The sequence below is a fragment of the Symphalangus syndactylus genome, chromosome 11 (assembly GCF_028878055.3).
Source record: "Symphalangus syndactylus isolate Jambi chromosome 11, NHGRI_mSymSyn1-v2.1_pri, whole genome shotgun sequence".
Classification (NCBI taxonomy): domain Eukaryota; kingdom Metazoa; phylum Chordata; class Mammalia; order Primates; family Hylobatidae; genus Symphalangus; species Symphalangus syndactylus.
The window spans coordinates 118993294-119006237 of NC_072433.2; the positions used below are offsets into that span (position 1 = coordinate 118993294).

Sequence of the window (12944 nt, forward strand, 5' to 3'; positions counted from 1 at the left end):
AAGAAGGCTGCCACCCATCATTCACATAATGATGTGAGTTAGAGGACTGTGCTGAAGGTTCTGTCCCAGGCACAGAGGCCTAGGAGGCTAGGGAGGGAGGACAGGCTGAATTATGTTCACGTGCAATGGAGGAGGAGAGGCAGGCAGAAAGTTCCTGGGCCCAAAGTGGCACGGGTGCAGAGTGGGAAGGTGGCAAACCCCCTCTGTGCTGGTCAGTAGGGCGAGGAGCCAGCCTTCTCCTGCCTCCTCCCCTTCCACCCTGTCACCCTTCCCCAGGGTGCCCAAACCCAAACTCTCCAGTATCACAAATCCATCTCTTCTTCAAGCACTATTTGAGCTACCCTGGGCTGGGCCAGAGCCTGCCACCTCTTGGAACAGCAGGTCTAAGGAAAAAAACATCTGTGAGAACCAGAAAGCAAACAGCCAAACTCAAAACCACAGGCAGCTCCTGACTGTTTTGGAGTGGAAAGTTCTGATTGGCCAGTGCTTTCAAGGACCAAGCCCACCTAAGACCTGCAAGAGAAGCTGGGACACATCCAATAAGACCCAGTTGGCACTTGGGCAACAGATATGGTACAAGGAGAGACTGTATGCCAGGGACAGAAGAGGCTCAACACTGGTCATGTGTGTTATCGATCAGCTGCCAAGCTGGGCTTCGAAGGATGCACGGGGGTTGCCGGACAGAGTGAGGAAGAGCGAACAGCAAGCCTGCATAGGCGGCACCACTTGCAAATGCACCGGCAGGAGGCACAGGTGCATTTGGGGAACTGTAGACAATTCATGGAGCTCCAGATGGCAATGGTGGGGGAGGAGGCCAGAGAGGCTGCAGACCAAGGCAGAATCTGGATGTGAGGTTGAGGGTAATGGGGAGCCAGGAAAGGGTTTTAGGCCAGGGGGAGTGACAAGATCTGAATTGTTTCTCACCACACAGCAGGCACAGCCAATGCTGCCAGGCCCTGTCTGATCTGGGCCCCTCTTGCCTCTCCCATCTCATTTCCTACCACTGTCTCCTTTGCCTACTCCGGTGCAGCCACTCTGGCTTTCTGGGCTCCTGGGGGATGAGGCAAGGGAGGAAGCAGTCATTCCAGGAAGGGAAGCATTAGCTTCATCCCATGTCCTGTCTTCCAGACCCACAAAGTGACTCACTCAGTGGCCCCTACACACGAGCCAGGGTCATCCCACTCACCATTCTGACACCATCCAGACCACTTTCACCACCAACCCAGATGCCTGCAGCTGCTTTCTTACGCTTACCCCTGTCACACCCACCCTTCTACGGCACAAACTGGCCATGTCTCTCCCTACTGAAAACCTCAAATAGCTCCACGCTGTTCCCTCTGCTGGTCCCTGCACAGTTGACGGGGCTCTGTCCTTGCTGACCTCTCCAGATGTGATATAATCACAAGCTTAACCAAAAACAGCTGTCCTTAGTGCCTTCTCTGGGTCATCACACCCAATCTTTACCACACCTTAGAAAGCAGGTGCTCTTTTTATTACACACTAACAACTGAGAGCCCTGAGGCTCAGAGAGTTAAGAAACTGCCCAGGGCCATACAACTCAGAGGCACAGCCAGGCTTCAAATCCAGGACTGCCAGTCACCAAAGGCCATTCTCAACAGCACTTGGCCAGCCCATCTCCAGCCCCTCTCCACTACCTAGCATCCCACACAAAGCACCCATGTGCTTCAGCACACACCTGCACCTTTGCACGTACCATTTTTCTGCTGGAAAAATGCCCTAAAGATCGCAGCCCCTACATCAACCTGCACCCTCCCCTGCAAGGCAAAACATGCTTATGATCGCCAAGGTGCACTGTCAAGAGCAAAAGGCAAGGTGCACAACAGGGTATTGGTGGATATGAGTTAAAGTGTGGTGAGTGTCTCTACACATCTGCTCATGGCCAGGACAGAGCATTAGCAGGTTGCCTCAGGGGAAGAGAACTGGGAGAGCAAGGAAGAAGACAGAAGCTTTTCAGTACATTCCATTTGTTTGTTCTGGACTATGTGGATACATTATCTATTCCAAATGAACAGAATTAAAGAGGAGATAAAGCAAATTTTTAAAAGGCAAAAATAAATTCCATAAGCTTCATAATGAAACACACCTCACCAGTCCTTCCAGGCTTAGCCTAGAACACCCTTGTCCACTGGCCCTTGTATCATCTTCCCCTTGGTGGCACCATGTGTGAGTCCATGTACTCAGGGAGAGCAGGGCCAGGGGTGAGCTGAATGCTGGGTCCCAGCACCAGACCGGGAGAGTTTGGGAGGGAATCTACCAGGAAGCTCCTCAAGAACCTGCTTAGGCTTCCTACTGCAATACCAATGAGCCAAGGCCCTCCTACCCGAGAAGCAGGCAAACCAGAGGCCCCAGTGCAAGGCCCAGGTCAGGCTCTGCCCAGAGGCAGTTCCTGGGAGAGGCAGAAGGAGTGCCTGGTAGGAGACCCTGCCCGAGGCTGCTGCAGAGCTAAGTGGCTGACTGCCAGGGGAGACAGACCTTCTCTGGGCCATGTGAGTTCAAATAAGCCACAAGTCTGGCTTCTACTTCCAAGATGCCTGTCCTCCGCCCCCTACTTTCTGCAGTGGAACGTCTCCTACCCTGCTCACCTCTACTTCTTCTGACTGCATCAGGAGGTTGCATGGCGGCTGCAAGGCCTTTGGCCGGTGAGCGAACCAGTAGGCAAGGATGGCAGCCAGGGCACCCATACTCACGAGGGTGGTGGCCGACAGGCTGTGGAAAAACTGTCCCAAGTCACCCAGCTCAGGCAGCCGCAGTATCCTCAGGATCTCCTGTGTCTGCATCTTCTCCAGAAGTGAGAGGACAAACTCTGTTGAAAACAAGAGTCAGATGAGGCAAGTGACCTGACGGGGAAGGTTAGGGAAGGGTCCTGGGTCACAGGACCTGATATCTGGTCTGAAACACCGCAGGGCAGGCCCTGAGGGAGTTGGGATGTACAGAGTGCACCCCAGAAGCTGGCTACCTAGAAGGGCTTTTCCCAGGAAGAGGCCAGAACCTTCTGCCGTCACACCTGACAGATATCCTGCCCACTTTTCCTGAGAACCACACGCTCAGGCCCTGGGCCGTGGCTGACAGCTGCTTCCATATTTTCCAGGGCCACTGCTCTGGCAGCTCTGGAAATGATGCTTCCTGGACCTCAAGGCCTGGGTGCTCTGTTCTCCTGTGTGACTGCTGTCATAGCATTTTACTTATCTTTGCTCCTGGGGTGGGGAGAAGAGGGAAGGGCAGCAGAAGTGCTCAGCACAGTGCCCAGGGGTGAAGGAATGCAGGCTCCTCCCCCTCTAACTCTAATCTCCCAACTCCAGGCCCTGACCCTGAGTGAGAGCGAAGTGGGGGCAGGGCAAAGACCGCAGATCAGCCCTGACAGATACTCCAGCCCTCATGATGTGAAGGTGAAGACCTATCTGACTGTATGAGCACTATGGTTCTGCACTGTCCCTGACCGAGTACCAAGAGGACAGCTGGCCCCACCATAATTGGGCCCTGTGCTGTCCTCCCTGATCCCATCAGCAAGTGTTCAGAGGCAAGGCAGGTGGCAGAGGAGAGCAGGTGTTAAACTGGTAGGAAGAGAAACGACGGCTCAGAGAGAATGGCTCAGTGGAGTGCTGTGTGTGCTCCCCGGGGGACCAACATCTCCTGCCATGTCACAGATGGCGGCCAGGGAGCCACCCTCACCCACTACAGCCCAAGTGGATACAGTGGGCCCATCAGGGAGACATGGGAGATGCCCTGGTGTAGACAGAGGGAAGGTCTCTGTGAGACGCACTGGAGAATGGTTGAAAGAGAAGCAGGCCCCAGGGGCCTGCAGCATCCTCCTCTCTGCCACTAAGTGAGGCAGTGTTGGCAGAGCAAATACACAGCCAGTTTGGCTCAAGAGTTCTGTACCTTGCTTGGAACTGAGGAAAGTATCAAGGGTGGGCCAGGTGATGGGTGCTGGCATCCCCAATGGGAACCCTTCATGTCACTGCCTAGTAGGACCTGAGGCTACAGGCACCTACAGGTCTGCCAGCCCAGTGATGGCAGGGTGGTCTCGAGGCTGCCCTGTACCACCCACAGGCACCCTCCTCACAGGCCCTCAGCCTTTGGAAACATGGCTGTGCTTCCAAGAAGGGAAACAAGGAGAATGCAATAGTGGCTACTCTGCAGCCATGGGATATGAGCCAAAAAACTGCTTGACCCCTGAGAGAGGGGAGATCTGCTGAAATCCCAATAAATGGCATTTGTGTTAAACCATAACATCACAACACCAGAGATGAAGTCAGTGATGTGCAAAGCCATTGCAGAGACACACAAAAAACTCTTCAGTTATAATTCCTTCTCCTTCTCTTATGAGCAATGCAAGGTTGAGCCTATCCTCCTTCTCTGAACCTCCACTTCCCCACCTTTAAAATGAGGGCAGTACCATTTAGACATATAAAGCCCCTTGCACTGCATCTGGCATATTCAAAGGACTAAAGAGACGGCCAAAGAATATGCTTGTCAAACCAAGAGGACTGCTCAGCCCAGGACACATGAAAACGGGTCAGGAGCAGGCCTGGTAGAAGCACTGGGCAGAGGTGATTTGGCCTGGACACTGCGGCCCCACAGAAGGAGTTTATGCTCTGCAGATGGCACAGCAGGCTGAGTCTTGGGAACACTCATCAGCCACCCACAGGCTCTGGGTGAGCCTCCAGCCAAGTGTGGTATTTTCACTGAGCTCCTGAGCTGGAAATCCAGTTTTAATAGCAGCTTCCTTGAGCTGGGTCAGTTATGGGACCATCCTGGAGGAACAATCCACTCCTAGCATATCCTTCCAATTCAGCTTCTGCATAAAAAAGCAGAGGCCAAGCTATAGACCACAGTAGATTCACCAGGGAAAATTACTCTGGAGAAGACTCTGGGTAGGTGACTAGCTGGCCTTCTTGGGACATTTACTTCCCTAAGCTATAGATGGGAAGATAAAATCACAGCCAGGCCTATCAGATAAATCACTCACTACTTAGTAGAAAATCCAGATATGCTCATCAACTCTTAGGGTGGGTTCTGAGCTGATGGACATTTTTCTTAAAGGAGCTGAACTGACTTAATGATCTGAGAAGCCAAGGACCAAGAAACTCATGCCTAGCACGAGGGCTCAGCTGTACACCCCAAAAGTTTTAAAGAACCCTGGAAGGATACCTCATTACCACCAGTCCCTGGTCCTTGGCAGATGCTCACAGACTCTGAGCTTTGCGTATTGTGGCATTCGGTGCAATGCTAGGGTTTTTACAGAGCACAGCCCAGATTAGCCAAGTCATCCATCTGTCTTTCCACCCATCTGGCAGACCCTCACACAGTCCCTGTTCTCATCTAGCTCAGAGTTGGGCCTGCCCTCAGTCCCATGGGAAGGACACATGAGGAAATGGGCAGTGTTACGATCAGACATGGGGAGCCAGAAAAGCTGCCTGACTCAGGTACAAGGGAGTCAGGGCAGGCTTCTGGCATGAAGTGATATTGATCCTGAGAATGAAAGATAAAGATGAAAGGGTGGCCCGGCAGAGGAAAGTAAATACACAAAGGCTGGAGTTGAAAAAGCACATGGAGTTGAAAAGACACTTAGGGAACAGAATATTCTGTGCAGAAAATAAAGCACTGAGCCCACAGAATCTCATACAAAGATCAGTGCTACAAGTCTGTGAGGCTGGCCTCTTGGATATGCTGAGCTTTCAGCAGTCACCATATTACCATGGTCCTCAGTGGGAGGAAGAAGGGGACTTGGCCTAAAATTCCTGAATTCCTGATGCCTGGGCAGCCCTTTCTTACACACTGTACTGTTTGACCCTCACAACAGCTGCAGGTACTCCCTCTAAGGTGGGAGAACAGAGAGAGACTCCACTGGAGAAGCCACCTTGTTCAGCAAGCAAGGCACACAGTTAACAAGTAGTAGAGCATGGACTCAAGCCCAAGACTGCAGTCTCAATGCCAGCCCCTTCTGTGGTATGGCCACCCCAACCCCTGCCAACACTGGGCCCACTCCCACAATCCATCCTTTCCTTCGCATTGGCACTGAACCCACAGACAACCAGCTCCAGCTGCTTGGAAGAGCCCAGGCCCAGGTTCAGGGGCTGGGGGAAGTGCAGGGCCACCAGAGCCTGTATGAGGGGACCAGCCAGTTGGGCCAGTCATTTGCTATTTTTTGCCATGGACATGGGTGGGCTTCTTCCTGGCCTCACATCAAGAACTCACCATCTTCTCCTGGCTGAGTCCTTCTCCTCCTACTGGGGTGACGGAAGGCAGTGCGCAAAGGGCTTGGCTGCCCACTCCTCCTTACAACTTCTACTTAAGTGCTCACCCCAAAGGAGGTATTTGCAGCAGTGGCAGCTCCTCTGGCCTTGAGGCTGGGCCTATACCCCACCTTGGCTGGGCAGCAACCAGAGGGTCTCTTTCTTTCAGGCTTATCGACCTTCTCAGACAGTGAGAACTGCTTGCATTTACATTGAGGTTCCCTTCAGACCTGGGAGCCACTGCAAGGTAGAGCTGCGAGTCCAGGTCCCCTGAGGACATGGGCCTCAGAGCCAGCCCAGGCCACCAAGCCTTTGGCATGGGGAGGGCAGAGCCTAGGCCTTGGAGGCTGGTCTTATCTCATTATTTCACAGGGCCTTGGCCTCCTCTGACCTCCACACCTCTCTTTTGACCTGGGGTAGGGCTTGGTGGTCTCTAGGGTCCCAGCCATACTGTCTTCTTCCATACCCCAAGAGACTCTCTTGGCTGCAGCAGAGATGTGCATTGTGTGTGTGTCGGGGGCAAGAGGAATGTGGACAGCACTCAAGGGAATCAGTGGTGCTGGTGTTGCCAGGTGAGCGGCTGTGTTTCTAAATATTCACCTGGCAGGAGGACCCAGGCATGAACAAGCCACCTCACATGAACTAGCCACCTCCTCCTCTCTTCCTGGAATATCCGACATCTTTTTCTCCAGCACAGACCAGCTTAGAATACCAAGTGGTAGCTAAGGCTGAGGAAACTGGAACTTCCTCCCACCTCAGCATGCCCTCTGCTGATTTAGGGCAATCCAGCATGGGAGAGAACAGGAAGAAAGGGGCCCTGGTGGGAAATATGTTGGCTCCAAGGTGGTGGGGTGGCAGAAGCAAAGCCCCAGAGCACAGTCACTGTGGAAATGGCCCTGGGGACCCTGACATGGCTCCAAGAACTCTCTGCTGGTCCAGCCTCCTAACCTCAATACTCTAGGCTTCACTGTCTAGCTGGATACCCGACCACTCCTCTCTACCCCAACAACCCCTGGCCTGACAGCCACCACCAAGCACAGCCCAGACTCCCATACCACCCTCTCCATAGGTCTTCTTGCTCTAACAGGTGCTTGCCCTGTTACTAAAGTTATTTCCTGATATGTAGATAGGATCATGTCATGCCACTGCTCAAAAACCTTATCTGGCTTCCTATTGCCTTAGGACCAGAGTCCAAACTAATGCTCACACTGAGGCTTTCCACGATCCTCAGATTCTTCCTTCCCCTTAGAATCACTCCGGCTTCCTCTGTATCAGCCTCTCTCATAGGGGTTCATATGATGGAGTTCTGGGCCTCTGCAAACCTCTGAGGTCTTCAAAAAGGGTGGGGAAGCTCAAGCCCAGCCACCAAATCATCAAAGAATGTCCTCAACCCCAAGTGAAGAGCTCTAAAAAGAAAACTACAACCTCTCCCAGGGCCCAGGGACCCTAGCAAATGAGCTTGGGAGGGGACCCAAAGTGGGTATTCCGGTGCTGAGCTGACCTGGGTCCAAATCTTGACTCAGTCTCTTGATAGCTGTGTGGCCTTGGGCAGGTCACTTTGCCCGTCTGGGCCTCATCTCAAACAAGCTCATGGACAGAGAGTGCAGTGCCAGGCATGTAGTAAGGGAAACACTTAGTAGATAGTAAGTAGCTGAAGCAGTTACTCCATCTCTTTGCAAGCCAAAGGGGCTCAAAGACAACTTGCACAAGTAGATGCATTCACACCCTACCTTTCCAGCAGGCTCCTGGCACTGAGGAGGCGGCTGAGCTCGTCCCACTAGAACCAGCCTCCGTTTACAGGGCCTGTGGGGCCCAGGGAAAGAAGTTACCACATCTTGATCAAAGCACAAAAGTGGCGAAGGCCCTGCCCCGAGTCTGCCCTCCTGGGGACAGTTGATGGCAACAGCCGCCTGCTCTGAGAAGCCGGGTGGTGGTAGAGGCGTTAGCAGTGGCAGCGCAGGCTCCCTGGTGGCTGTGGGAGCAGGTCTGGCAGGGAACAGGGCACAGAGCAGTTCTGTAAGGAGTTGCTGGCCCCTCAAGGCCCCCACCAGCCCCACCTCCATCTGCATGCAGGGCGGTGCTGGCTCAGATCAGCTCAGAGCCAAGCAACCCAGCCTTAACCCTCACCCTGCCAGCGTGCCAGAGCCTCAGCTTACACCCCCCTGCTTTTCCCCTCACCCCACCCTGTTTGCAGTTCTGAAAGGGAGTTTGCCAAGTGGGTTTCTTAAGAACAAAGCCTCCTTACACATCCATTTGAGACAATGATTAGGGTCAGGCCTTTGCTATGGGCTTGGGACTGCAGTCAGCATGAGTTTATGTGTGTAGGGGGTGGGGGGTGACAGGAAGTAGTGGGGAGTAGGGGATGGGGATGGTAGCTCTCTGGCACTGAGGGCGACTGTACCATCTACCTGGGAGATTCTGCCCCCAGCCTCTCCCAGGGGCTGCCTCTGCTCCCCACCCCCACAGGGTCACAGGCAATCTACTTGGGAAGAGGAAAGAAATGGCACAGTTCCAGATAAAACATCTGCTTAGGGATGCTCTGGGGAGTGAGGACACTGGACCGAGGATCAGAGCCAGCAGGTGGAAGATAGTGGCTGATCTCCACCACAAGACCCCAGGGCAGCATACCAGCCCTGCTCTCATGCCTGCACTAAGAGATACTGTTGCCTAGCTTGCACAGGAATGGTCACCCTGGAGCCAGAACCCACACCCTTGCCTATTAGGACTGAAGCTGAGCTCTGAAGTCCTGCAGCACCTCTGCCAGACTGAGAGACTGAGGTCCCAGGGGCTCTCGGGGGTCTCACTACTGCAAGATCTGTAAGGCTTAGGGGTGTGGGTGGCTACTTCCATAGCATTTTCACTCCTACTTCCATGGCTAACATGCGGCTGAGCACACAAATATGATCACTGCGTATGTTGAACTGGACACTCATTCTGACCATAAGACAGACAGCTACACTCATGGTGGCACCTGCTAATAAGTAAAAGACAAGTCCAGGCCACGGGACCCAGCTTACCACCACCCCCAGGCCCTACCCACATCAGATGTTTCTGGGCAATTACAAGTCTGCCTGCACTGGGCCACTGTCCACCCAAATTTAACCCTGCTGCCTTGCTGCAAGAATGTCCCAGAACAGGACCCAGTGCTCTGAGCTCCCTCTTGAAAGCTGTTTGCCCAATTGCCTGGCAAGTCTAGAGCCCAAAGGCTTGCAACACCTTCCCTGGAGCTGATAACGGCTCCCACTACTCACCCTACCATCTGGGTGAGCCATGAGAAGAGCGCCCTGCCTCAGCGACCCTCATCTGGAACTTGGCCCTAGCTTCCCCCAACCCACCCCAATTAAAAGGAACAAATATCTGAGGACCCCCGATCAGCCCACAAAGTCACTTCCCCTTTCTTCTAGGCAGGACCCTTACTTTTCTCCAAATATCTTCAGAGATGTTTTTAATATGAAAGCTTCCTTTAATGCTTCTCAAGGCAGCCTCTGGGGCAGGAAATTTCGTGGTCAGTGGGAAATCCCAGAGTGCCAGAGGCATAGAGCTGAGGGAGTAGTTTCACCCCAAGCAGTGTGCAGCCCAGTTGCCAGGTTAAGAAATGCAGAGCCTTCACCGTCACACATGTGCAACCCTGACCTGCAGAGGTGCAAACACAGCAGTGCACACTTGCCCAACACCTGCCCTCTCCACACAGGCATTCAAGCTTCTCTCTGCTGTGAGAGAAGGGTTTGCTCTCTATTTTCCTCTTGGGTTTTGATTAGATTCGCAGAACCACATAAGACCAGGGCAGAAATGGAGCAAAGAGCCTCCCTGACTTGGGAATTGCCAGGTGAGACCCACTGTACATCCCCCATGAGATACAGGCCCAGGATACGATACGGGGTTGCCAGGTTACATGGTGGCTCACCTGCCAAGCCTCCCCAAGGAGCCTGATCACAGTTCTGATGGTTCAGTTAAGCCTCTTGAATGTAGAAAGGCCCAACTAAGGCTGGCTGTGACTGAGTACTTTACAGAGCCACCTGTTGCAACTAGCCCAAGCTCACTGTGAACATGCCTCCCTTTAGCGGCCTCCACTGCCCGCTGGCCTCCCCATCCTCATGACAGTACCTCTCAAAAATCTCACTTACCCTAAGCCCTGCTCAGGGAATGTGGGTCCACATTCCTGACACTAGCACCAGGAAGCCAGGCACAAACAATGCTTTTAGGAACTTTAAAATACGAATAGCCTTGAGAACAGAGGAGCAAACAGATACAGAGTGTCTTTCACATGCTCTGAGATAAAGGTTGCCCTCACCATGAATCAGGCAGGACAAAGTTCTCAGAGCAAAGAGGGACAGCAGGGGCTAAAAAAACAGCAGTAGTTCCTTTGGAAATATTTACAGGGTATGATAACCAGTACTGATGGTGTGGACGAGTTCAGATCCTTCCACGCCAAGCCCTGGGACAGCAGGCAGGACCCTAGGAATACTGACCAGGGACATCATCACCTCACAGTCACAGGGACACTCCCTGGCGAGGCCCTCCTGTGCAGGAAGCCAAATCCTGTGGCTGTAACATGATCCTTTGCTTTCCCAGCCATGTCCACGTTAGGACAGCTGGTGTCCTGGCCTCAGGAGCAATGATTCATTTCTGCCACTGGCTCAAACTCAGGACACACTGCAAACTAAGCTTGAACCAGCAAAGGGCATATGGGCTGCTCATGGCGAGGCCATGTACTCAGAGCTCAACTGCAGATGGCTGGGGTACAAGCAGGATGGGATGCGACCTCCTCCAGCTAGAGGGAAGCTCCTTGAAGTAGGGAGGGTCCTGCCAATATATGGTTGGGGATCACTGAGGTGCGGGGAGCAACAGAGGGATTTGCTTGCCTGCTTGTTCACTTAGGAGCCCTGCTGGTCTCCTGGGGACACGTGCTAGGGGAGAAATGCACAAAAGACAGAACCTGAGACATCCTTAGCCAGGGAGGGAGAACAAGGAGAGAATCCGAGCTGGGTGGGAAAGGGTAGAGAACAGGGCTATAGAAGAGGGACAGAAGTGGGTTGGTAAGTCACAGGAAGAGCCTGTAAGATGTTGGGGCCCCTGGCAGGAGCCCTCACACAGTGGCGGGAAGGAGGCAGAGGCCTGGCTGCACTGAGGACTAGGGCAGGAAGCTGAGGCTGGCAGGATGGCACTTAGCTATGGGAGAAAGGAAAAAGATGGTGATGGGTACTGTATATCTGCCTCATGCCTTCAGAGTCACAGCCCACAAGCTAATGGCACTCAGCCCTGGGGATGCAAAAGTGCCCCAGGCAAGCTGTGCTCCTCCATCCTTGGCAAAGGGATTGCTGCTGCAGCCAGGATCCGGCATGGCTCCTTCACCTACCATTCCAGAGTCATTGAATTTTTTTGTAGACTAGAAAGTGAGCAAGACAAAAAGAGTTTTGCCTTTGGTTAAGGGCACATTTTCTGGCAAATTTGGTAAATAGCTGAATATTCTGGCATCCCCATAGTCTGACAAAATTCCTCCTCTGAATGCCACAAGAAGAAATAAGTCTGAATTTCCTCCAGTTCAGCAAAAGGCTGTGCTGGTCAATGGGAATCTGCCACCTCCTGAATCCCCCCCTCCGGAGGTCAGGCGGCACAGCAGCTGCAGCCTTAAGCTGCTCTCCCTCCAGCAGCAAGCAGTCAAGTTCTGCTGTTAGCCTGTGAGAGCCTACAGTGTCCACAGAGTTAACACTAGACTGGAGTGGCCCAGCCCTCAGCAGGCAGGAGCACTGGGAACTCAGGCCTCCTTTTCAAGGCCAGGATGAATGAGAAATATGCAAATGGCCGCCTCCCAGGAGCGGCAGGGGAGGGCCTGCTGCTGGCAGGAGGGCATAACTCCACTTGGGTCTGTCACATGAAAGGGTTTGTATTCCTGCCGCTGGCCGGCTCCTGGCCAGGCTGGGGCTGTTCTCACCAGAAAACAAAAATGTCTTTCAGACCAAAGCAAAACGAGGCACCAGCTGGCCCAGGCAGGCCATCGGGCGTTGTCCACACTGACCCACTGTGAACACCAATCACTGGGGCTCTCACTTTGCACCCACTGGAAGGAACCCACCATCTTTGGAGAGGGAACTGGAGGCCTCGGTAGCTGCTGAGGAAAGCACCACGTAAGGTCGGGGGATGGAGGTGGGATCCAGAAAGAGGGTCAGCCCCCTCTGATGCTCTGTTGGTTTTGTGCTTTTCAAAAACAGTAGTGGTGGAGTCTGGAGTAGCACCCTTTTTTTGTATAAGGAAACTTCAGTCATTCTCACAGTGTTGATGGTAAACATGGAGAAAGAAATCGGAAGAAAAATGTGCTGGTACACAAGAAGACCCTGCAGTGCACAGAGAGGACTTTTAATAATGGAGGCCACGTGTGTCCTCTGCCTGGTGCCCACAGTCCTGCGCCACAAGTGCCCTCAAGCTGGAGGTGGGGATGAGGGCAGCCCAGAACCCCACGTGCGGGATCACTAGCTTCCAGGGCTTGGGCTCCTTCTTCAACCAAGGCTCCATGCCAAGGTCAGGCTTCTATTTTTTTTTTTTTTTTTTTGGCTGACTTTCAGCAGCCAGAACGCTGCTTCTCTGACACCCCATGGTCACCAGGAGCTGCCTATTAACCACAGCATAGACCTTGTGCCCTGTGGAGCATGGATGCCACTCAGACTCCCACTACCAGGAGAAATAGCACAG

The 12944-nt window shown here is 53.3% G+C and overlaps 1 protein-coding gene across 12 annotated transcripts in view; it reads right to left on the reverse strand.

Moving 5' to 3' along the window:
* Positions 1-12944, reverse strand: part of ACSL6 (acyl-CoA synthetase long chain family member 6) — a 115189-nt gene that overhangs the window by 41208 nt on the left and 61037 nt on the right. For 7 of the 12 annotated variants that reach the window (XM_063612992.1, XM_063612996.1, XM_063612994.1 and 4 more), the window contains one exon: positions 2604-2824. In XM_063612992.1, the coding sequence (XP_063469062.1) occupies positions 2604-2824 (221 nt within the window). The remainder of the gene's footprint in view (positions 1-2603; positions 2825-12944) is intronic. The other 5 variants (XM_063612998.1, XM_055299365.2, XM_055299364.2 and 2 more) reach the window with 1 other exon arrangement.